Raw genomic sequence first — 26,309 nt, 5'->3', positions numbered from 1 at the left:
TTTCTAGGTAGCTATAAAAACACAACAGTCAAATTCTATAATTATAATTACAAAATTACAATTGATAGATTATTAGTCTCCATTAGTAATAATGGGACTGGATTGGGTGTATAATTCATTAATCACAAATGATTACTATTGAATAAAAGGTTGATGAATATATTTTCAATTTGAAAATAAATTGAATATAATTGTTCCTATCACATAGAACTTTGGGAGATTTTGGACAATATTGACGTGTCTAAAGGCCCATTTAGGCAGGCTGATAATCAGGGAAGAGCGTTCGTAGGAAGACTTTCACTTCAAGATTATTGACCTCTATAAGGCTACATTTTTACGATGAGCTGTTAGTACGTTTTTGATGTTGCACCCATTAAGTAAAATAGGTTATTTAAATTTTTTCAAAAATACGTAGCGTAAAAATTAGTGTTGAGCAAGTATGTTCTATTAACCCTTTCGCCGAGTATGCTCGGGCCGAGCTCCAAGTATTTACAGCTGCTCGGTGATATGGTTGAATCGCTCCCGTGTGCATGATTTGCTACTGTTTGACAGCTTTATTACATGTGAGGAATGTCTATTTCTTACACATTCCTCACATGTAATAAAGCTGTCAAACAGTTGCAAATCATGCACACGGGAGCGATTCAGCCATATCACCGAGCAGCTATAAATACTCGGAGCTCGGCCCGAGCATACTCGGACCAGAACATACTCGCTCAACACTAGTAAAAACTCACCAAAAACTCACGATGGGAATGTAGCCTAAAGGGATCGGCAATTACCCGACAACAAAAAAAATAAAACGCTCGTTTGTCAGGTGAGATGAGTTTCAAAGTTTGGTTAAAAATCATTGTTCTCGGCTGCCAATAGCATGTAGCCGATCGGCAGACATTTAAAGGCCGCGGTTGACCCATCTAAATGGGCAGTAAGTGCAATCACTCATATAAAGTTTTACTTTCACTGACAAAAATATTACTTTAACCATTTTGAGCATATAATAGAGTTCACTTCTGGAATACTTGATCATGCATTTAAACATTTCTGGAGATTTTTTTAAATTAAAAATCGAATTTGCCTTTAAGGCCAAAGTAATGAATAAAGATTCATTTATTTTCAAATTCATGAAAAACTGGTTCTGAAAATAGAATTATTTTTTAAAATTCAAATTTGAATATTTCTTTATATATATTCTATAAAATGACAGTTATTTTGTTTATGGGCCTAATAAGTCTTCCCAAATATTAATATTGCTGCGATTGATCAGTAATTAATATATATGTATATTTCTACACATACTGACCTACAATTTGATTATTGTTGTGGTCTTGTTGAAACTGCCATCTGAAGAAACACCAGAGGGGTGTTGCCTGTGTTTAATTTCCTTTTTCTAGCTCCCATTCTGTAAAGAATAGTTTTATTTGACAGTTCACTGTTCTTAGACCTTGGGCCTCTTCCAAGTTACACAGTAAGAAGCCTTAAACTTTTATATTTTTATGTTTTTGATCTAACTAAATGCTGCTTTTTGTAATAATTGACCTTTTTTACCAACTATATTATATTGATTACTGGGAAATGTGTTTAGTGCACTAAATTAACACACATGTAAATTAATTAATATTGATAAATTTTACCAGTTTTTAAATCTAAGGTTTTATGTTTAACTCATTTCTGGAATTCTATTTATTCTATTAATCATTTAAGGGTAATATTACTAAGAGCAAATTATCAAAGGGGATGAATTTGGTTTATATTGTTTCATTAACCTGTATTATTTTTAGGATTTCCTGCTGATTATTCAATGCATTTTTATCATATGCCTGATGTTAGAGAATAATTATGTCAATTTTTTTTTTTAAATATTTTACAGTGTTTTTAGTGATTTGAGTTCAGCACATATTCAATACTGTTGCAAAACTCACAAAAAAGAAGTTTGAAAAATACCGTGCTTCCATTTTCATTGTCTTTCTTTTTTTCAATTTAAAACCACAAAACTTTTCAGGTTAACTTTTTTAACGCTACCATTTGTAATGCTACACAAATATCCAGCTGGCAAAGAGAAAATCGTGAATTTTAAAAATTTCCAGGACATTATCAGTCTATAGGTATGTGCACACGTTAAGTATTTGCAGCAGATATTTCTGCACCATTTCTGCATCTTTTGGCAGGAAAAACGCTGCTCAAAATACATGTGTTTTGTGCTGTTTTTGTGTTTGCTAGTACTGGGAAATCCATCGGGTTTTGTGACAAAAGTGTACAGAAAAAATGTAACAAAATGCGACAAAAATGTAACGTGTGCACAGACCCTTAGGCCAGCCAGGTACCCTTAAAGAGGTTGTAGTGGACAATTTTACATTGATGACCTATCGATAAGATAGGTCATCAATGACTAATCGGCCGGGGTCCGACACCCGACACGCCCACTGATCAGCTCAAATTGGTGTCGGCATCAGCCGGCGGCCCGAAGTACTCACTTGCCAAGCTGCTCCATATTCTGGTAGTGGCTGGGGCTTGGTACTGTACATCCGCCTCCTATTTAAATCAATAGGAGGTGGATGTGCAGTACCCTGCAGTGGCCAATACTAGAAGACGGAGCAGCCCAGCAAGTGAGTACTTCCGGCCGGCGGCTCATGCTGACACCAATAACAGCGGATCGGAGGGGGTGCCGAGTGCCAGACCCCGGCCGATCAGACATTGATGACCTATGTTAAGGATAGGTCATCAATGTAAAAGTAGCGGACAACCTCTTTAAAATCAGTCATTGGGTTGAATGTTTTCTGACTGTTCTAGACGGTATAGCTTTGCAAAAAAATACCAACAAAAATTCCACAAAAATAAACAAACACCCCCCCCCAAAACAAAACAGAATGCCTTCAAAATCCATACAATTTACTTAATATAGATTGGGATGCTTACATTTCCACTCCAGTGTATAATTGAAATGCCATTATGAGAACAGTATGTGAAATGATGAAGTAGGTCATTGCTGCTCTTGACCCCCAAAAATCCCTGTCAAAATGATTTGACTTTTGAAGCCTTCGTTAAAGGGATATGTATACATTATTTCACTACATTTTCCACACTCCTATATATTTACATTTGCTTTTCAACCAGGTGTCTAGTGCTTTTAATACAGTACATTACAGAGTGCTTTTAAGCGTCTTTGAGCTTCTCGACAGTGACATATTCAAGAAATATGGCACCCACCATCATGTAATTGTGAAACAAGTTACTTTAAATCACAATGTTGCTATTTGCCTACGTGAACCTTTAGAAAAATCATACTTTTTTTTAAGACTTAAATGGTCTTTGTACACCCACCCCAGCAAATAACAAATAAATACAATACTTAGGCAAAGAAAAAAAAACAAAAAAAATAATAATTAGGAACAAAAATATTTTTACAAACTTATGATTGTCCTGGAGTATCTCAGTTGTGGTAGTCATTAAAAATGAGAACAGATCACAGCTTTAAGCATCTATCTACTGAAATAAAGAGTCTAAATACCATAAATGCTGTAATCGGCAAATGACAACCAGAAATTGCTAATAATAAACCTTATTTGGCACATGAATTTTTTTTTTCTAACACCACAAAACCTTGTTACTCTGTTTTGGTCCTTCACTATTTGCTTATATTAACATTTTCTTCACAATAATGACATTTTATGAAAAAATACTGTTATAGAAGTAAATAAGAAACAAATCTTAGGGGCAAATTTCAACAAATATATACAGATTAAGATTTTTTTTTTTTTAAAAGTTCAAATTACAATTTTTTTTGTTTTTATTGGCCCCAGTGAATAATAATTTAAAATATAACAACATGGAAATAACATTAAGCTTTCCCCCCCAATCATTTATTATGCCATGAAAGGAATGTCTTATAAATGTTGAGATTGGAATATCATCAAGATGAAACAAGATTGCCACTGTAGCAGCTTCAAATTCTTCCAAGCTACATCAGAAAAGGAAACACAAAAATTCCAAAATGTATGTTCTGCTAATTTTGAAAAAATCACATCTCCATTGGGTACTGCTGTCTTGTGGGGATACTCTACTCAGACGGAGGTGTCCTCTTCGAATTGGATCCAATTTAATAACTTGTAGCTACACCTTAAAAATTCTGGTTGTGAAAAACCCTAAACCTTTAGTTTTCTATTGGTAGATTTATTCAGTTTACTAATTTTATGTTGATTTTGAGCCAAAAAGTTATGAAATTTAGATTTCATAATGAAAATTTTTCTTTCTAATTTGTATTAAAAGCCTCCAATTTTGCAGAACTTCGTGTTATCATAGTTGCACAATTATCACTTGCATACAAGTTTCTTTAGTACCTGATTACTGTACTAAACTATGCGTCAACTTTTTGACTTTTTTCTTTTTTTAATTGAAATGATTCGATTTCATAGTTACTCAATGTCAGGCACATAGGTGAGCTGGGTGGCAAATAGTTTGCATCTAAAATTATGAGGAGCCGAAATTACATCTTGAACCTGTAGTCAAGTACAGCACCATAAACATTCCCACCATCTATAAGAATTTTTTTTTCTATTTTCTGCTGGTAGGATATTTCTAGCGAAAAGCCTATGTTATGCAAATATCTGTCAGAGGATTATGTACATGGTGGAGTGAATAGGTGAAATTTAGGAGAACTTTTAAGAGGATCCACAAAAAATGTACAGAGGTATCACTGGACAGATGCAAATTGCAGCAAACTTCCAAATGCTTGGTTCTTAGTGACTTCTTGTTTCCTTTTAGCTATCTTCCGCATTGCAGAAAGGATGATGTAACATTTAAACTTGTGTGTAAGCATTTTTGTATGTTTTTTTTTTTTTTCTACAAATGGTTCATAGGATTAAAAGCTCCTGATTCTGATGCTGCTCCGGCCATGTTCAACCAGGCATCCAGGGAGTTGTGGGAAGTATGAAGAGAAGTATTTTCAGAAAGAGACAACATCATTGCATAAGCCTGGGGGGAAATAAAAATAGGAAGAAGAAGAAGATTAGAGAACTATTTAGCAAAGACAGTCCAATAAATATGCATTAGCCGGCCTATATTGGCCTTTGAGTGCGCCAAAGTTCCAACCGAAGAGTAGACTTTAATGGACATCTGTCACCATATGAAGAACATCGTCATATGGAGACTACTGCAGATTGACTAATAGCAGCTAAGAAAGACTGAAGAATACATGGCGGAATTTATTATTCAACATGTGCCAGTTTTGTGGCTTTAAAACTTCAGACATTCATTGACCGGAATGCACCTGTTTATAGATCTGGAACATTTCACTTTGATGATGTTCAGTTCAAAGGCCGCCATACACATTTGATGGCTGTCGGCCGAGCAATGATTTGGCTGCTCTTTTGGCTGACAGGGATCTCAGCTGACTCTCCCATACACAAGAGCACTTGATTGGCCGAGCACTCCTGTGTTCTCTATGAGAAAGCTGCCGATTGACATAGTGGCTGGCGGTATGTCTCTTGGAGAACAAAGCGATTGGCAGTCCCAAGTCAGACATGTGCGATCGACATTGCTCCTGACCATTAGTCGGCTGGCGTCCCATACACATTAGAGTAATATCAGAGCCCATCAATATTTGTGTTTGGCCTACATTAGTCTAATGTATATGGGGCCTTAAAGGGACTGTCCAGTTTTGGGGTTCAAGTCATAGAGCTCAAGTCAAGACATAGAGTGACTGCATAATTATGAATCCTCACAGTGCGCACACTGTGCGCTGTCAGGATTCTGCTGTGCCTGGGAGCAGGCGAGAGTGAGACTTCTCTCAATGCAAGTGAATTGAGTGAGGCTGGACACGACTAGTTGAAATGTGGCCAGAAGTATGCATATTGTATACTTACGGTCACTTGACTGTCGTCTGCTCCCAGCGCCGATACCGGAGAACCCTGACAGCTTGCAGTGGGTGCGCTGTGAGGATTCACAAGTCTCATGATCTGACTGCAGATTTGAACCCCAAGCCTGGACAACCCTTTTATGACTGACCTATGAAACTATGCAATTTTAAGAAATCTGTCTTCTGTGTTCATTGGAGGAATGTACCTCCCAAGTCATCGGGAATATGAAAATACACAACAGCCTGCATGTGCACCGTCAGGCAGATGAATACCCTATTGTTTTCATTTATTGCACTCATAGGTAATAAAAATATATCTGAAGTTATACTATGTGTTATAGAGAAGTCACTGGTTTGTTTTTCACACCATTGCACATAGACAGTTAGTACATTGAGCAAAATTAGCAGACACGTAACAGAGACATGCAAATGGCTTGCTTTAAAACAGAAGACGACACAAAATAAAGATCTGATTTTTTTGCCAACTACAGTGAATTTGTGGCGAACTGTATGACTTCAAAAAGTTTGCCTATCTTACATTTTTTTTTGGAAATTGGAACTACAATCAAGAACATTACATATTATAATAACCTTGAACAGAAGACTTTGATGACTGCAACTTTATATCCATGCTTACAAGTGAAAATAACATTATTTATATTTTATTACTTTCTTTTCATCAATTAATCACTAATAGCTAAAAAAAGAAAATGATACCATATTAAAGAGAAATTGAGACATTCTGTCATATAAATATGAAGAATGTACTCCCAAGGTGTTCTATTTTTTAAAGAAGTTTTACTTTTTTCTATAGATTGTTTGATTTTGAAAGTGCATATGTTATACCTACATAGGTCACGTATTACAGCTCTTAGTATGGAATTTGAAGGCACTAGTGAATTTACATTACAATATCTTAAAGCTTTTTTTCAATGCATTATAGGTAGAAAGCTACGGGAAATGCAATTATTCTGTACCTACCTGGTTTTTAGCCTGCCTGTACAGAGATTCTTTAAATGCCTCAGAGTCTAAGGTGGAATTAAACACATCTTTTACTTCAAAGGCTTCCTCTGCTGTTTTGCGAAGGTCCAGCCCCTTCCCAAAATTCGGAATCTGCTCCACATCTAACAGACGGGCATCTTCCTCCTCAATACACCTGTACCAATGACCAGGGGAGGGGAAGGGGATGACCCTTCATTAGCTTGTCTGGCCTTTATTCAGGCGAGCCAATGTTGCACGTTTGCTTTAATATCTTGGGTGTTATGCATGCACATGTAATGGTGTGCCCAGACGAAAGCCACATGCATGAAGGACAAGCACAAAAAGTCAAGGACAGAAAGCTTCGAAATGGATTAAGACAGAAACAAACCACACACAAGGTCCTAAACCACAAAGTGATGGATGTTCTACAGTGAGTGATAGACAAGGGCGACAAATTGTAAGTTGTTCAGCTTGTTTAACTAATGTGTCATGCTTAGAAAGAAAATGTAAAATCATAGTCTTCTTGTCCACTAAGTCTATATAAATTTGTGTTGTTTCCAAAATCTGTTGACCACATTTAGACCACAACCATTGCTGGTCAAAGAAAAATCATCTATAGGTTCAACAGTCAAGCCATGAGTCACATCAAATCATTGACTAGCCACAAAATTATAGATTATATAGATTTCTTTTATTCGTAAGTCACAACATAGCAATTTCCAAAACTAAGATGGCTAATGTTTTGATCCCACCAAGACTTTGCTCACAGCCTGTGTCTCCTTTGTGTGAATATAAGCTTTTACAACCATACAGGGGAGATACAGGCCATGAGAAAAGTTCTGGTTGAACCAAAATGTTGGCCGTCTTGAAGGGTTATTCTCAAGCTGTCTCTTCAGCAACTCACAACTCTTTTTAGTCTTCTTACTTCCTGGTTTATGAAAGGGTGGGCTGGGCTCTTCTCCTTGAGTGACAGTTCTGGTGAGTAGCACAGCTGTACTATTAGAAATGCTATGAAGCTCAGCACAAATTTTATTGTAACACATTCAGCTATCCGTGGTTTGTTCTGGAGTGAAGGCTGCTATCACTGTATCTGTACATATAGATAATAGAGCATTTGAACAAGCACAGTTAGAGCCATAATACTGGGGATTGTGATTACACATGACTGATAAGAGCAGTTCAATCAGGAGCTGAGAGGGAGCAGCTAAGTACTGCATATTCTCAGCCTGGTTCTAGGCAGGCACTAGTGACTGAGCTTCATGGAAACCAGCTGTACACTATGAAAGATAAAAGTTTTCATTGCAAGAGAATGACAGGAGATAGAAAAAACAAGTCAATTGCAAACTTTCTCATTTTCATGCTGTCTAACTAATTAAATCAATTTAATAACTTGAGCATACCCATTTAAATCTTTTGGAAAATTTGCTATATGGTGACTTACAAATAGAAATCTATTATAATTTTACTTAAGACTAGCCTAGTTGAAAATTGCCCATTTTTCCAATTATGCTTTTCGAAACTCCCTTCCTTGTCAACCTATCTGTAAAACGTAGGAATTTAGTGATTAAAAAATAAAAAACAGTAAATAATTTTTATTTATAACTATTGTTCAAGGTGCAAATATTTCACGCCTTGTTTTAGTCTTTATTTTTCCCTTCCATTAGTATTGGTGTATAGTAATGACAGTGAAACATGGAAATGAATCATGGACGTTAAGCATGGCAGCTGAAGCTACATAAGGATGACTGACCTTCTGGTGTGATCAAAGCTCATAGAAAGGGATGTGGGTTCTTCATCTTCCTCATCCTCTTCATACGCTTCCTGGGTCTCCATTGTAGGTGAAACAGTTTCATCTTGTGATTTTCCCGTCAAGCTTCCATCTTCATAATCTTCTTCTAGATCCTCATCTTCATCTTCGTCTACATCTTCTGGTTTCTGGTTGACTAGGATGCAGCCTCTTGAACTGCTATCGATATCCTGAATTTCTGTTCTAAAATAGAGTTAAAAGATAATACAAATGTTTAAACCAGTAAGCAATTTGCTTGAACTAATCAAAGATAACATTGATGATGTATTAACCAATTTTTGGTTGATTCATGAAGAGCATGTGTGCCACTATTCTGGGATGCTGATATTGTCTACTGTCATATCATGGCATGAGCTTTAAGCCCTTCTTGACATGGTTAGCTTCCGTTTTTGCGCTTTCTTTTTTTCCTCAACCTTCCAAGAGCCATAATTGCTTTATTTTTCCATCTATATATGTTTTTTGTGTGTAGAGCACTGGAAAACAGGAAAAAATTTCAAGTGCTGCGAAATTGTGGAATAAACACAATTCCGCAATAGTTTGTTAGAGTTTTGTCTTTACAGTGTTCATTATACGGCAAAAAAATGACTTGGCGATATGATTCCTCAAATAAGTACGATTACAGTGATACAAAACATGCATTTTTTTTAATTAAAGTGGTGGAAAAATTCTGAAATTTTTAAAAATATATCGTTTTTGCTTAGGTCGCTGTATTCTGAGACCAGTAGCGTTTTTAATTTCTGGTCAATAGAGCTTGTTTTTTTGCACCCTGCGCTGACCTTTTATATTGAGAACACCTTTGGCTAGACACAATGTTTTGATTGCCTCATTCATTTTACTCAGGTGTTGCGGCAGCCAAAAAAATGAAATTCTGGCGGTTATATTAATTTTCTCATGCAGTTTACCGCTCAAGTTAATTAATATTACATTTTTCTAGATCAAACTTTTACATAAGTAGCAATACCACATATGTGTATTTTTTTATTTCTTTATTTTTAATAGGGGAAAAGGTGAGTGATTTGAACTTTTATATGTTTTATTTTTTTCATATTTTTAAAACATTTTTTTTTTTACTGTAATTTGTGGTCCCCTAAGGGGACTTTAACCTATGATCATATTACGGCTTGTACTATATACAGCAATAACATAGTACTGCTGTGCATAGCAAAAATCATGATTTTCTATGAACGTTAGCCAGAAACTAGCTTTCATAGGAGTACTATCATGACCGGGTCTTCAGCATGAAAACCAATCAGAGCATCATGGGGGCATCAATGGGTGGGTAGAACAGCGCACCCCCTGATCCGTCCATTGTAAATGCCACGCTCACAAACTGACAGTGGCATTTAACCGGAGAACAGTTGTGGCTGGAGCTCAGCTTCACTCGTGGCTGTTAAGAGGCAGATGATGACTGAATAACACAGCCATCATCTGCCGGGAAAGATGCAAACTCAGCTCCTGAGCCCGCATCAAAGTCAGGGAGTCAGCATATGATGTACCAGTATGTCATATGTCGGTAAGGGCTTAAAGAAACATTTTCATAGAATTTACAGTTGGCTTCTGTGTTTTTCTATCCCATATATGTTGAGTCTCAAAAAAATGAGGACTAAAAAATTAACAACTTGATGTGAAAAAAAAGTATTAGATTTTAATCAAGAGCTATAAAAAATACTTTTTTTTGCTGTACTGTTTTCTTAAAAGGTCTATTCGGAGCCCTGGATATTGTCACTTAAAGTAAACACATAAATGGTATGTTTGTATTAGCCTTTTTCACTCAGTTATTCTATTTGATAAATGCCAACATTTGATTCTCTCTCAGGAATTATTATGCCAGTCTGAAATGTATTCCTTTTGTCTATCTTTATCCCACAGCAGGAAAAGGCTGAATGATCTCCAGTTCCCTTCAGGAAATGCCACAACAAGTTTATTTCTTAAGTGTGCAACCTAATGCTTTCACACCCTCTTCCCCAAGACACAAACTCCATAAACTGGTGATTAATGAGGCCAACATAAAAAAACACAAGAACATGCATATTGTGAAATTTCAGGGCCATTTTAGATAAGACTGTAGACCTGTGAATTTATGGCCCAGTTGAGAAACAGTGTACTGTTCTCAAATATCTCCTGCCGGTGACTTTGATGGGGTGTCAAAAGTTTGTGTTATTTTTTATTTTTAAGACTTTCTTGTTAGTTACCTTCAGGCTCCCAGCTATAAAACATTACATAGACAAATATTATTTTGTTATAAAAATTCTGCTTGAATAGATTAGGTTTTATTGTGGAGGTAAAAGGTAGAAAATAATTGTATACATTGTGGAATCGTTCCAAATCATCATGACTTTTTAAAAAACTCAATTAGAACAAGGAGGTTAAATTTTAGTTTTAAAAAAGAAAAAAGCTTCACTAAAAAGAAAAAATAATTAAAGATTTTTCAGGAAATCAAAATATTCCTTCTCTTTAATTGGTTTTAGGATGGAGTTATTGTTTGAGTTTTAGAAGTGATGGTGGAAAAAGATGTGGGGCTGTGACATCCCCCCCATCAGTGAGTTTTTGCAAATTTCCTGGTGTAAAACTCATTGAAAGGTTGCAGAATTTTAGTGCAACTGGAAAGTAAATTACGTCAGAAATGTAAGCCAACTCCTGAAGTAACATTTCTGGCGGAGGTGCACACCATTTGTAAGATGCGCTAGATTCATTAAGAGATGATGCCTCTTACTGCAGCGCACATTTCATTTCATCCATTTTTGTTTCCCAGTGGTTGCCTGACACTTTTATGCCATATGAGCACTATACAAAATCAACAGTCATTAATGATGCAGTTCTTACACTTCCTCTGGACGTCCAGGGTTCATCTGAAGGAAATGTGAGCAAAGCAGATCTTTAGCAGCCTCTGATTGTTATGCCATGAGAACCACACGGCCAATGTTATGCAATAAGACCATGGAGCCAGTGCAGGAGGTGAGTATCTGCGATTGCAGACTTATGAATCCTCACATCGTGCAGTGTCAGGATTCCCCGGTGGCGGCCCCGGGAGTGGGCGGTGATGTGACCCCAAGTATACGATTATTATACTTCCGCCCATATTCCAACTAGACGTGTTCAACTCCACTCAATTCACTTGTATTGAGTGAGGATGCTCACGTCTAGTTGACACATGACTGCATGTATGCAAATTGCATTCTTGTGGTCACGCGCCCGCCAACACCGGAGAATCCTGAACGCGCGCACACTGCACGCTGTGAGGATTCACAAATCTGCAGTCACTTAGAGTGATTCCAGACTTGAGCCTCAAGCCTGGACAACCCCTTTAATGAATCAGGGCCAATATGTTCATAATAGTTGTACTCCATGTTCTTGCTGAGGACTTCCCAAATTCTAACATGACTAACAATTTTCTGCCCAAGTGTTTCTAACCTCCTAAATCCATGCAGGTCCTAATCATAGCCCCAGCTGACTATTATTCCCTCTCTCTTTATATGTATAGAAAGAATGGTAATACTTTACTTGGCAATGACCTTCAAAAAAAAAAACGAGAATGTAAAACAGTGGGAAAGTGTTAATATTATGTCAAGTCAATATTGGAACCAGAAAACACTGTATAAAGTATGAAGAATACCAAAAGGGCTAATAAACTGGTGCTACAAACGTATAAGATTGTTATATGGCTGTAATAATTGGACCATGCACTTCTCACTGCCATTTTGCCTCGATAGAACTGTAGGAATTAGCAATAGCGGCCGAGGAATATCATTTTCATAAACATTGTCCAGGACCATCTAAAATAGCTTCCAAGTAAATACTAGATGTCTACCTTATACATAAGAAACACTTTAACAACAACCACTTTCCTTTCAAAAATATCTATAAATACATGTCTCGCTTGACATTTCCAGTGTATCCAGAAGAGGATCTTAATCTTGCAGTTGAAAAACAAAATGTTACTGAACATATTGAAAACTAAGCAGAAAAAAATATAAGCATAAAAATAATCTTGAATACGGCAAATGTGTTCAAGTGATGACAATGTAGCTCGAGGCCTCTAGACTGCGAATGGTTAAAATTCCCATCTGCTATGCTGAATAAACAATGCAAGCTCGGGGAAAAAAAAAATTGGTTGGCGATTACATGGCTCTTGCTGTCAGCATCTCCGAATGCCATTTATCACCCGCCCAGACAGACAGAAAACAAACCTCATTTTGATAGGCTCTATTCTCAGCTCTCCTGGCGACATTTGCAGCCTGTGTGGGAATTTAAAATGAACTACACCCCGATTGTTTACACAACGCGCTAATGAGATTCATTGGGGAATAACCTGCGAAATGCGACACAGATGCTTCATTAAAGCTTTTGTTCATTAGCCGTTCTCATGAATTATTTTTACATTAGTCAATGTTAGTTTTTAATATTTCAATTTTCATTATGCAGGTGAACATGTTCTAAGCAGAAACTTGAAAAAGAACATCGACATGATCCGCCATGATCGCCATCAAGTCATTAGCAAAAATTCTTTCATTTCTATTATATCCTGCTATTCAGGTGCACCGCATCACTGGTGTTTAATATGATATTTAAAGGGAATCTGTCAGAAGGATTTCACCTCCAAACTATTTATATGCGCATGTAGCTCTGTCAAAGACAAGTCCAGCAATACCTGTACATGGCCAGTCCTTTACTCTGTTACTGAGAAATCAGCATTTGAATTGATATGCAAATTAGGTTGTAGATCTGAAGCCTCTGGCACTCCAGCTCTATTCTCCACTCCTACTTGCCTGTTTTATGTACAGATAATTTTGGCTGCATCAATACAGTAAATCACACTTGTTTCACTTGCAAATATTTCTGATTTGGGTTTTCATATAATACATCTAGTCTCTATGTTGTGTGACTTCAGGCAAAGGAGCTATCAGTTAAGCAGGAGGAGGCGGTGCTTTTCAGGGAACAGAGCTGGAGTGACAGAGGCTTCTATCTACAAATAGCTCTTCATCCCCATTTGCACCTCATCAATTCAAACACTGATTTCACAGTAATGGAGGAAAGGACAGGCCATGCAAAGGTATCGCTGGACTTGTCTTAAAAAGAGGTACATGCACATATAAATAGTTTGGGGTGTGAACTTCCGCAGACACTCTTGGCAGAACTGATTCACTGTGCCAAGTAACTTTTGGGTAGAAAAGAGCCAATGGGAAAAAAACAAAAAATCTATTTGGTCCTTAAATGGGTTTGCCACTTTATTTTACAAAATGTGATAGGGAAATACTTTTTTGGCATTTACAGGTTCTCCTTCTTCCTCACAGACTGCACAGACCTCCTCATCTCAATGGCTGATGATAGAGGAGCATGTAACCAGCTCTGTCCTCAGCCTCCTCCAATGGAAAAACAGCTTTCCCATGGGCAGTCTCTTTGTATTGGAGGCTGAGGACAGGTCCGGTCACATGCTCTTCCACCAGCAGCCATTGAGACCAGGAGCTCTGTGCAGTCTGTGATGGCAGGTGGCACTAACCAGTGCAGGAGGAGAACTTGTTATACTTATACAGTGTTGGATTGGCCCACCAGAGAACTGGAGAATCCTCCGGTGGGCCCTGGCTTCTCCATCAGGAGAGTTCATAGTGCAAAGCTTGCAGCTGCTATGGGGCTCTTGAGCGAGGGAGAAAGGTGGACCCTCAGAATCAAATCCTCTGGTGGGCCCAATGTTCTTCAGTCTAACACTGTACTTATATATTGCACTTATATATTAGGAAATGCCACAAATCATGTCTCCCAACACATTAGTAAAAATAAAGCAAAAGTGGTCAACCCCTTTAAACTTCCTACTGCTTTAGACTTATATGTGGCCACATTTAGAGATGCAATTAATGTTTAAAAAAAGTCCAAATGTTTGAATAATTAACTCCCTAACTCATGTTAAGTCACTATGTCTGACAAATCAATATTTTCCCCCAATTTTGCATCATATTAGCTAATTATATTCTTAAAAAAAAACCTGAAAATTAAAAACGAATGTGCGGCAATGTAACCAGTTAATTATCGTCGACTATGTAGGACTTTCTAAGCCAAGGTTATAAGTAACATGACAATGTAACTGCTATAAGATCTTATTGCAAAAAAAAAAAAAAATCTAAATTGCCTTTTTAACCTAAGAGCCTGAGAAACCAACTCAACAAAAACAGTGTTAAAATTGTGTTGAAAGCTTCCTACACCTTCCAGCTTTTAGATAAATAACTGCAGGCTGCAGGCCCCAGCTGGGACGGAGTGATCTGAAGGGCAGTCACACTGCTGGTGAAGGCTCATGATTGAGCCATGAAGAAAGAGAACTCTTGTCCTATTAGATGATTAATGCAATGTTCTTCCTTAATTTACCAGCCACTTAATTTCGGCCTAATAATGGACTAGCTGCCGTCCCCGGCTCTATACATACAGACAGTTTATCCTTCACACTCTGTAAATCTCCCAGGCTTGGGAGATTAATACTGAACGTGTGGTTGATAAAGTAGATCTTCTGGTTCTTATTGTTCTTTATAAATCGAATAAAAGTCAATTTAAAGGAAGGGCTCCTACAAATACGCAGATTTCTATTGCACAGTTCGCCCTAGATGATTAGTGACGGTCGGACTAATAATCAGTTCATTGAAAGAAGATTAAATGTTTACTATAAAAGGGTATGTGGGTATATATAGCCAATATTTTTTTTTAAAAAAAGAAGGAAATTAATAAGGATCAGATCTGTACACATAGAGAAGATATTCTTTAAGGAAATATTAGGGGGGTAAATGTGTAAGGCTATGTGCATGCTGAGATTTTTTAGGAGATAGTGATGCAGAAACACTCCAAGTTTCAAAATTTCTCAAAAACTTTGAGTTTCTACTTGATGGCTATGTGCACACAATGTTTTTCGAGAAGGTTTTGAAGAAGAAACCAAGATGAGAGGAAGCTCCATGCAAAAAAATCAGCAAAAAGATCAGCAAAAAGACTCTGTGCACATAGGCACTAGGTATGTGAGCACAGTCTTTTGAGGAGTTTTTGGAGAAGAAACAGAGCAGAAGCTAATAGGAAACTCCAAATCCAACTCAAAAATGCAAAATTCCTCAAAAATGTTGAGTTCCTGCTCAGTGGCTATGTTCATGCAAAGTTTTTCGAGGAGGGTTAGGAGCAAAAACCAAGAGAAAACTAAGAGGAAACTTCAAATCCGTCTCAAAATTTTCAAAACTTGGAGGTTCTGCTCAGTTTCATCTTAAAAGCTCAGCAAAAAGAATCTGTGTATACATAGCCACTGGGTATGTGCTCACAGTCTTTTGAGGAGTTTTTTGAACAGAAAATAAGGGGAAATTCTCCAAATCCAACTCAAAACTGCAAGACTCCTCAAAAACTTTGTGTTTCTACTCAGCTACCTCTAAAAAAACTCAACAAAAAGACTATGTGTACATAGCCACTTTCTGCTCTGAAAACTCAAAAAAAGACTCCATGTTCACATAACCTAAAGTTTTTTTCTGAAAGTTATGCTTCCATTCTTGTGTGGAAATCTGATCTACTCTTTCCTCAAAGAAAAGGGAATCGCTCAGATCCAGCAATGGACAAGGGGCTATAGACATTTGACTTTTCCCGTGACAAATTCTGTCAAGGGGAGAGAGATATTGGGAGGTCTGAATTATAATGCCCAGTCCTTTTGCACCCAGAAGAAGTAAACTGGCACCAGAGGTGTCTGGGAGCTGCTTACTCCCCTCCCCATGGACTGTAACATTACAGTGCACACTTACAATGATGATCACATTTCTGAAGCTTTTCCAGTATTTTGCAGTCTAGAAGGCCATGTTATTTTTCTGATAATTATTCCTCTAGATGGCAGTCACTCTTTGCCCTATACTATAGGCCACTTTGACATCTGTTAACAGAGCCACAGATATTTTATTTTAGTGTTCACCGAATTGTATACGGAGCATATTTTCATCCATGAAGTTCACGCTGCCACTACTACATAATCAGTCAAAGGCTAGGGTCACATGGGCGTATATTCTCCCGTCCGAGAGAATTGGGACAATTATGATAATGACACTCTGATCAGAGTGTAATCATAGTGTGGTCCGATTCTCTCGGATAAGGAGAAGATGGAGAAAAAAGTTTCTCCATCTTCTCCATTGTGTCAGTCCGTGGACCTTGGATGGCACTTAGATGTCCTCCTAGTGCAGTCTGATGTTTTCCATGAACTCATTGACTTGCATGGCAGAGTGTGATCCGAATATTGGATCCAACTAGGGCATGCAGTGATTTTTTCCCTCGGAACAGCTTGGTCCAAGAAAAAAATCAGACATGTGCACAGCCCCTTAGAATAACATTGGTCTAAGTGCGATCCATTATTAGTTGGATTATGCTTGAATCGAAAATACAGCATGAGTCCTAAAAGTCACAAAATCTGGAAAGTTGATAGCAAATAAGCAGCACCATAAATCCTCAGCAGGTGACATTTGTCCGGTGGGCTTTGGCCCAGACAGACCCCAGAATAACAGCATATTGCATTAATTTATAGATGTAGTTGCCTGGTGTCTTGCTAATAAGCCACTCTTTGCCCAGGCCAGCAATCAGATGACACTTTCTGAGTAGTGGCCAAGACGCAACATTTCCTAAATCAATCTATCTATATTCACACAATCTGTACAAGTCCATGATCCTAGGTTATTAGTGCATTGCCCTCACTTGCTACCAGTAGATATAACACAATAGTAAGTGAAATTGTTGGCATCTCCCTATTAAAGGCTGGAGCAGAACATCTGCCTGTGGATAATCCTGCAGGGACTCACTGTGCCATAATATGGAGTATTTCCAATTTATTTGCTCCTACATGGTTCTTTCTTCTGGAGTTCATCGCACAATTTTATGGGTTTTCATCTAATATTACTGAGCAACCCTGCCTAATTTGTTTAGTTAAAAAAACCTTTAAATATATTTAGTAATTTTACTTGCATATATAGCGCCATTAATTTTCATAGTGTTTTACAGACATGATCATTTGTGAGTTTAAAAAAAAAAAAAGAGGTACGCGCTGTCATACATTTGCCAAAATTAACCACTGAACTAAAGAACATTTCTGAAGAAGCTCAATAAGTGGCTTTCTAGTTCTATCCAATCAGCTGGGAAAGCGTTTAGGGTGTTGGAGTTATGGAAATCAGAAATTATGAGGGTCTCATGTCAGATTCCCATCTTTACCCTCTATGGACATGTCAGAAGAGAAATTAAAGTGGAACTCTCCTTTAAGATAATTACTTGTATCACATTTCTGACCTGTCATTGAAGTCTGGGCACATTTATCTCTATTTGACCGGGCATAGACATTAGGCTTTTGAAATTTTTGGGATATGCCAAATAATAGTGTCTACAGGCGCTGGCAGGCTATTGATGGTATCTCTCATTTTTATCACTTTCACTGTCGAACCTCTATACTTTATCAATAAGGCACCAGGCAGCATCCTATCCTACTGCTTCATGGAAATAACATGGCCATTTTAATCATGCAAGTTCATGGTGATCAGCATATATAGCCGGTGGCCAAATGATCATAGAGATCACATGTATATCGCCATCTTTTGTCAGGTAGCAAAAACTCTACACTTTGACCCGTAGAAGACAGTTTATGACAATAAACCTCGCCATAGACATTAGATGACTGTTGTCTGAACGATGATTTGGCCGATCGTTCGGCCGACAACTATCCCATACACAGAAACACTCATTCGGCCAAGTGCTTCTGAGTTGCCTATGAGAGAGCTGTCGACAGATGTGTCTGGCAGTGGCTAATCTCCTGGAGGACAAAGCAATTGGCAGTCTGAAATCAGACATTCCCGATCAACACCTCCCCTAACAACTAGTTGTCTGGGGCTTCCAAACACATCAGATTGTAAGCCGAACCTGTTGGTCAACATTAGTCTAATGTATAGGGGGGCCTAAAGGAACACTCCAGTATTTTTTTTTAATTTTCCAAAGTGCTAGCTACCATGTATGCGAGTCTAATTAGTGTAGTTACCTACTACCTAATGACCATCTTTTCCCGGTATCAGCTCCGCTCCGGCACTACGTCACCACATTTGTGACCTACCGAATCACATAGTGGTTGATGCGTGGAATGAAAGGTCTCTTTTGGAATATTCTCAATGTAAGTCTATGAGAGTTTAGGCTCTGTAGCCTTGTCCTGAATCTATAGACATTGAGATAGAGATCCAGCAGAGGGGGTCAAGTGAGGTCGAAGCAGACAGGAGCAGGGCTGATACCAGGGTAAGATGGCGGCCGGTGAGTACGTACGGTACATGATCCCTACACACATTATAAAATAAAAGAGCACTCTGGTGATTTTTTTTTAAGTCAAGTCCTCAGTGTCAGGTCAAGATGGAATTGAACATAAATGGAGGACATAAGAGTAGCATTAAGTGACCTATTGACCTTACTATGAGTCTAAACATTTTGTGTTCATTTGGTAAAGTAGATCCCAAGAAAATAATTCTGATACATCCTTCAGTCCATGTTGTACAAAAAAAGATTTCCTATGTAAAACCACAGATTGTATTATCACTCTGTGCCAAATGGCAAGCTCAGCTCTGGTCTATCTAGCCGTAATAGACACACATTAACACAGAAAAGTCAACAATCTCGACCTTTAGATTCAGAAGATCACAATGTTTCTCTGACTAATAATCATTTTTAAGACTGTCTGAATCCAACAATTTGATTTATAGGATGCACCTGGTGGTTGCTCGTCTTCCAAGTTTCATCCTAAGAAAAAGTTTGTGTAGAACTGGCTACATTCTTCAGTGCAGCTGGCTGACAACACCGGGGTCAGCTTTCATCAAACTTATCAGCGGACATCGAATTTTATACGCATGCTGCCTGATTTACCACAAAGCCTCCACAAACGAGATCCAGGGACATAATACAATTTTCTTTTAGTCGCGGAGCCAAAATCTTGCGAATCACTGAGGAAGTGATGCAAGTATGAAATAACCAAGGCCGAGTCTTGTAGAACTTAAAACTTTACAGCCAGTAAAAAAGAAAATAAAAAATTATAAAATTCCCATTTTATTTACCTTTTTTCGCCTAGAGTTGAAGATTGATTCAATTCGCTATTTGCAATAAAGTTTCGAATTTCTGAGAAGTAGGAATCTTCTTTCTCATCTAAAAGTGCATGGTTTTCTGATTCAGAATTAGGGGATGAGACGCTGGTTCCGTGGTGGTTTCCAATTACTCCTGAGTGCTGACTCACTGGACGGGAAATATAAAAATAAAATAAAATTAGAAAAAGCTGAGAATTATTAACACAACTAAACAAGTAGAAAGTCTTAATAAGAAAAATTGTGATTTATTACCAAATATTTTCCAGGAATATGTCATAAAAAATATTCAGTAATGGACCACCCTAACGTAATGGTATGTGTGGGGCCTGGAAGGTGACAATCACGCTGTGCATCATTTTTCGGCAAGTCACTTCCCATAAACTCTCTTAGGAGGAATAATGAAGTCCAAAGACTAGGAAGACCTTCCCGGACTAAAAGAAGCTTTGATTCAATATATAAGGTTTAAAAGACCATGAAGTCATACATGTTGGGAGTATGTGAAGAAGGTTGGTTGATTTCAAGCTCACTCCCTTCACCTGCTGGTTAGGTTACCCAGGGGTGTAGTGATATTGGGTGGAATAACAGTGACATTCGGGCTTCGGTGCCAAGGGGGCCTCAAAAGCCCCTCAAAATACACTAATTGTATAAATGGCACAGGGTACAAGGAGTGTTGTTACAGGTTTTACATTTAGACTCCGAAGCTTCCAATTCTGAGAAGTCCAACACAAACGTCACCCACCATAGACAGGCCAATTAAATTCACTAGGGCACTGTAGCAGAGCAAATTTTTCACAATTTTATCCTTCGTACATTGCTACTATCTCATTAGTGCACAACTCGTGACCACTACATACCTGGAACATTCTCATGTTCATGCTTCTTTAGGTGTCGATCTAGGTTTGTCTGTTGGCCAAAACACCTATTACACAAGTGGCATTTGAAAGGCTTCTCTTTGTTATGTATATTCCGGACGTGCCGCTGGAGGTTGGAGGAAATGCTAAAAGACCGGTCACAATATTTACATCTATAAAAAAGCAAAATAAAAATTTTAAATTCTTTTCTGTTTCTTCTTAATATTTTACTATTATATATTACAGTACCTATCAATCACATACACATGGTAAATTGTAACTAAAGCTGGAAGACCTATCTCTACATCCTATGGAGAAAGCCCCAGCAGAGAGGCTGAAGAAGGGGCTTAATATAGTAGAACCACTAGAAGGTGGGCTTGGCAACAGTTGGGCAGTACGCTTTCGACTGTGATACCAAGAGGCAATAAAGTCGGCGATAATTATTTGAAGACCACAATGCCTTGGACCTGCCTGTATGTTGATGCAAGAGGTCATCACACCAAACATTGCCATCCAGCTGGATCCTTGGTCAGGATTGAAGAAGTCACTTGAATGAACGCTAAAGCCTAATATCAATAAAACTCATTTATCTAAACTCGAAATCTGTCCTAAACATGTAATATACACGGCCATAACGTCAGATATTATCTGATCGGGGAAGAATACAAAGCAATATAGTGTATCAAGCAAACTTCTATCTCATAAATTCGGTTCCGAAGTTCTCTATATATATTATTGACACGTCATTCTTCTTGGCACAAAAACGCAGAGTAGAGCAGACCACTTTCTCTCTATCACTCAGCTGGTGTTAGAATGCAGCCCTGAAACTTTATAGAGACCTATGCCCCTTGCTTTCTGTGATTTGCCCACCAACCGCCGAACAATTAATGCATCTCAGCAAAAGAACTGAAAGCTGAGAAGTGCAGCGTATATCTGTAGCTCTCTGCACCCCCCAATAATGAAAAATGGCAAAAAGTAAAAATAACCTCCAGACTGTAACATAAATAGAACGAAAGCGCAGTCACAAATTAAAACATTTTTGGCAGGTAAAACTGGCAAAAACCTGATGTTTTCTTTAATGAAGTAGGGAGGGCTGCTCCCCGCTACCTCACACTTAGATGGCACTTATTCCAGCACATAAAATGAGAGGATAATGATTAATTCCCATCCATTTACTTAAGTCATTCAGCTCGCGTCTTACCATCCACTGTTCTGTTTGCTTAAATGGCGAGAAAGGCATAAATGTTTTATAAAGCAGACAGGTGTTGGTTTACTGGGTAGATTAAAATCATGTTAAAGACAAATTAATCCAGGCCGGTTCTGATACTTTATCTGAGCTACTTAACTCTGAGACAGCTGGAGGTGCCGGCGTGCCACCTAATAAATTTAAGCCCTAGTCCCTCAAAGACGCACAATAACGTCCTTGACCATTTAGATGTCTTGTAAAATTTTATTCTGTTGCATAAGAAGATGGAGAATGTGCAAGAGCTGAACTATTATGGCCACCATGGTGCAGGCAACATCCACAAGAAGCCCAACATTGGTAAAGAAAGTTGTAGCAAAAAATTCAGAAATCACAAAACTTCTAAAACTTCCCCAGCTCCCTGCCGGTGACCTTTATTCTCCTCCCCATACTCTGACACTAGTCCTGCTCCATTTAGCCCCATATTCCCAAAAAATCTCAGGTCTTCTAGCAGCATATACCCCATCCCATAACTTTAATAACACAATCTATAAGGTCATTGTCTCACACAAAATCAACAGACTATGCTTCTGCTGCTGTCGTCATTATTCCAATCATTTGATTGCTCGCAGTGTGTTATAGCTATACTCGCTTAAAACAGGGGGATGCATAGCATGGTGGGAATTTTGGAGTCCCCTGGTCTATGTACAAAAACAAGGCCGGCTATATGTTTCTTGTCCTGCCTCCATTATGGTTTTCCATCCAGTGCCTGATCATACATTACCCAAATAATACTAGCCACTCAGTAAATGAGGATCCGTGGCTGAATCATGTGCAGCTACCTTTCCATAGGATTGTGAGATCATTGTGCAAAGTTGTGCTCAGGCCAATGGCGCCCCCCTCAGTAGTGATAAGGTGTAAACCCATTTAGGCCGTACCTGCATACTAATCAAACAATACTATATAAAATGCTAATTTCACGATTTTCTTGCCATATAAAAAGTCTTCCGATCATCCAATGAATGAGCAAAATGATCATCATTCTCGGCGGTGCATTGACCTGCGTAAACAGGAAAGCTATGGCAGCCTATGTGCACTGAGTCATCTATTACAGATGGTTTAGTGCAGATCGTTTAGTGGGGTCCGTCTGGCTATTAAATGACCACCGATTGGTAAAGGTTTGCTGATCGGCGGTCATATCATGCCGCCAGTCGGTCCATGTAACCGACTCTTAGTTTTTGACTGCTCTTTCATTCTCTGTTTAGCTTTAGTCCTCTTTTCAACCGACACAAAATCTGCAGAAGCCAAATTAGGACAAAATGTGATAATTCCAACATATACAACATTTAGCAATAACTGCCAGCTATGATTTCTAATATTTCCCATTAGTCACTCACAGCACATGACCATTTCGTAATTTATTATTTTTTTTTTGTCTTTTTATATGTTCGTAATAATTCAGCACTCTGAGCTGGCAGAGATGAAGGTGAGAATACCGAATAAAAAAAAAAAAGATCATTATTATTATTATTTTTTTAATTCCTTCCAAGCCATCTCTGAGCGAGACTTTCACAAGATGGAACAGACACTCGCATAAACTTTCAAAACAATTAAGCTGACAGTCAGAGTTGTCAGAGAGCAAAAGAAAATCGATGACAATTAAATTGTTCTATAAACATCGGATCCCCAGGGAACCAATCCGACCAGAAGTCAGTATAGAGCTGACGTCTTACACAAAATCCGCATATTACTTTATTCTTGGACAAGCCAAGGGAAATAAATCAATGCTATTGCTAAGATTATGTTGGACCACTTTCTTCTGGATGTGAATATAAAGTATATTCATCATGAAGGGAATCATTTTTGGGAGGTGAATCGGTTCTCATGAGACGGCAGCCAATGAAAAGTCTGTGAGCTTGTGACATCATTGAGACAAGTTTGATTTATTGGGATATTGTACGTTCCAGGATTGTCATCCTATTGTCCCTCCATATGGCTTTAGTGCATCCATCTGACATTGTGATGATGATTTCATGATGATTGATGATAACTGCTTAGCCCCACAGTTGTTACAGCCCTACCTTTAATTGTAACTTTATTTAATAATATTATATTGTAAGACCATTCTTCCGACATTTAATGAAAGTGTATGGCTACTTTGCCATAACTTATTGTCTAGTTCCACAGATAAGAATTATTTGACTATAAGATGCCATATTACCGGATGGTTGTATGCATTTCTGGACATACAGGTACTAGTGTAAGCCATTACTCTGAAAACTTTTACTTATAGTATAAAGAAGTATAGTATAAAGAAATGTTGCTTTCTCACACCTGTATGGTTGTTCTCCTGTGTGGGTCCTGAGATGTCTTGTTAAATTTGCAGATCTTGGAAATATTTTGCCACAGTACCTGATAATGAGACAAAAACAATCAATGTATACCATTCTGTAATGATGGCTAGATGGAGACTGTCAGTCATTACATGTCTCATATGGCTAATGCCTCCTTTCATCTCTGGAGGCAGATTCTCAGGGAGATCTATGTCCGGCCCATAGATCTTAACAGCTTATTTACATATTAAGAAAGATTTGGATTTCTCTGGAATAAGACAATGGATCTCAGTTATCAAGGTATCACTTTATTCAACTTCCTATGACCTACATGCCCATATAGACGGCTTAAGAGGGTTGACCCTACTAACAGATTCCCTCTAAAGTGAATATGTCACTGGGTTTTTGCTACACCTTCTGAGAGCAACATGATGTAAGGACAGAGACCCTGATTCCAGCAATGTGTCACTTACTGGGCTGCATCCTGCAGTTTTGATAAAATCCCTGTTTTATCTGTTGTAGATCTAGCAGTTCTCTGTATGCTGAGCTCTGTATAACCCCACCCACACCACTGATTGGCAGCTTTCTGTGTACACTGTGCATAGGCAGAAAGCTGCCAATTAGTGGTGGGGGCAGAGTTAACAGAGAATGGCAGTAGTTTACTAGTCCTCTAGTGATAATCTTCTGCTGATAAAACAACGATTTTATCAAAACTACATCAAGCAGTCCAATAGGTGACATCATTGGAATCTGGTAACAGATTCCCTTTAACTGTCAGAATCTTGACAAACAATTCTTTATATAGAACATAAGAAATTTAAAGGGAACCTCACGGGTCCATTTCTGCGCCAAAACCAAATTTGTCATCAAAGCTTTTTTTTCTTCTTTGCAGTTGCTATCCTGCCTCTATTCTCTTTTTTGACATATTAGCGTGGGACAAAATACGGAGGACATTTGTCGCTGCCACCATTGTACTGTGCAGAAATAGTATGCATTTTTAAAAAAGTTATTAATAAAAAGGTTAAATAAATTTGTCAGCAGGTTTTGCTATGTAATCTGGGAGCAGCATGATGTAGGGGCAGAGAAGTGAAGTGTCACTTACTAGGCTTTGTGTTGCTGTTTCAATAAAATCAGTGTTTTATCAGCAGGAGATTATCACTACAGGACTAGGTGTTTGTGCCTCCTAGTCAACAAGTCTGTGTAACCCCACCCCCAACACTGATTAGCAGCTTTCTGTCAATGCAAGAGAACACAGAAATCTGCCAATCAGTGGTGTGGGCGGGGCTATACAGGGCTCAGCATTCTGAGCTCTGCTAGATCTGCAGCAGAGAAAACTGTGATTGTATCAAAATGACAGCTTGCAAACCAGCAAGTGACACATTATCGGAATCACGGGCTCTGCCCCTACATTATGCTGTTCTCAGATTATATAGCAAAATCCTGATGTCAGATTCCCTTTAAACATGGCGCCTGCACAGGATCCTGGAGCCATCTAAACCTTGTCTAGATGGAGAAGAAGCTGTTTTACAAACTCATGTATATACCTGTCTGCTAACTGCTCATTTATATATACGCTAGAAAACGTTGCTAATAATTGGACGATATATGGGACATGCTTTGAATTTACTATTGATGGAAAACGTCTTCCCTTTAATGCACATGATATATTGTGGTTTGGATGCTGAAACAGACGTGACAGATTCCATTAATGGGATTATGAAATGGTCCAATAACCCATTGATACTTATTATATTTATATTATAGCCAATGTTACGTGAGTGCATTAATAGGATCATCATGTGCTTAGTACACTATTACTACTATGGCTTCCCGTCATGTGTCATGTACCTGCAGGTATAGCGTTCTTTTCCTTTCCGTAAGATTGAATCTGATAGAGTTGGGGGCGGAGAGCGAAAGTTGAAAGGGTGGTGCGGGAGGGGAGGTAGGGAAGTTCCTGTGTCGGCTTTCAAGTTGGCAAAGCTTTCCAGCTTTTCAGTCATGGTTTCAATGGCTGACATCTAGATATAATAATGGAGAATACATTAGAAGACCTGCTAAGAAGAAGAATATTTAAGATCCTTGATAACCTGTTACTTACACAACCATGTTTTTACCAGGAAACAATATATGACTTTTCAGTGAGTTTTCAGACAACTCCCCTTTTGAAGGACAGTTTGTGCATGCATGAGCCTGACAAAACAAGGAGTGCATTGCAA

General features: G+C 38.2%; 1 protein-coding gene across 9 annotated transcripts in view; it reads right to left on the bottom strand.

Annotated features, from left to right (window-relative positions):
• Positions 1–3,437: 3,437 nt before the first annotated feature.
• PRDM16 (PR/SET domain 16) overlaps positions 3,438–26,309 on the bottom strand; it is a 775,410-nt gene continuing 752,538 nt past the window's right edge. For 8 of the 9 annotated variants that reach the window (XM_073656490.1, XM_073656494.1, XM_073656489.1 and 5 more), the window contains 7 exons: positions 25,942–26,111; positions 24,095–24,172; positions 20,581–20,750; positions 19,700–19,874; positions 8,583–8,822; positions 6,833–7,007; positions 3,438–4,968 (listed from right to left, as the gene is read on the bottom strand). In XM_073656490.1, the coding sequence (XP_073512591.1) occupies positions 4,837–4,968; positions 6,833–7,007; positions 8,583–8,822; positions 19,700–19,874; positions 20,581–20,750; positions 24,095–24,172; positions 25,942–26,111 (1,140 nt within the window). In that variant the 3' untranslated portion in view covers positions 3,438–4,836. The remainder of the gene's footprint in view (positions 4,969–6,832; positions 7,008–8,582; positions 8,823–19,699; positions 19,875–20,580; positions 20,751–24,094; positions 24,173–25,941; positions 26,112–26,309) is intronic. The other variant, XM_073656496.1, reaches the window with a different exon arrangement.

Source organism: Phyllobates terribilis, unplaced genomic scaffold (assembly GCF_046119375.1).
Source record: "Phyllobates terribilis strain yellow unplaced genomic scaffold, ASM4611937v1 Scaffold_12__6_contigs__length_324123572, whole genome shotgun sequence".
Taxonomy (NCBI): Eukaryota; Metazoa; Chordata; class Amphibia; order Anura; family Dendrobatidae; genus Phyllobates; species Phyllobates terribilis.
Note: the sequence above shows the minus strand (reverse complement) of the source record. Positions and strands in the feature narration are given on the sequence as shown.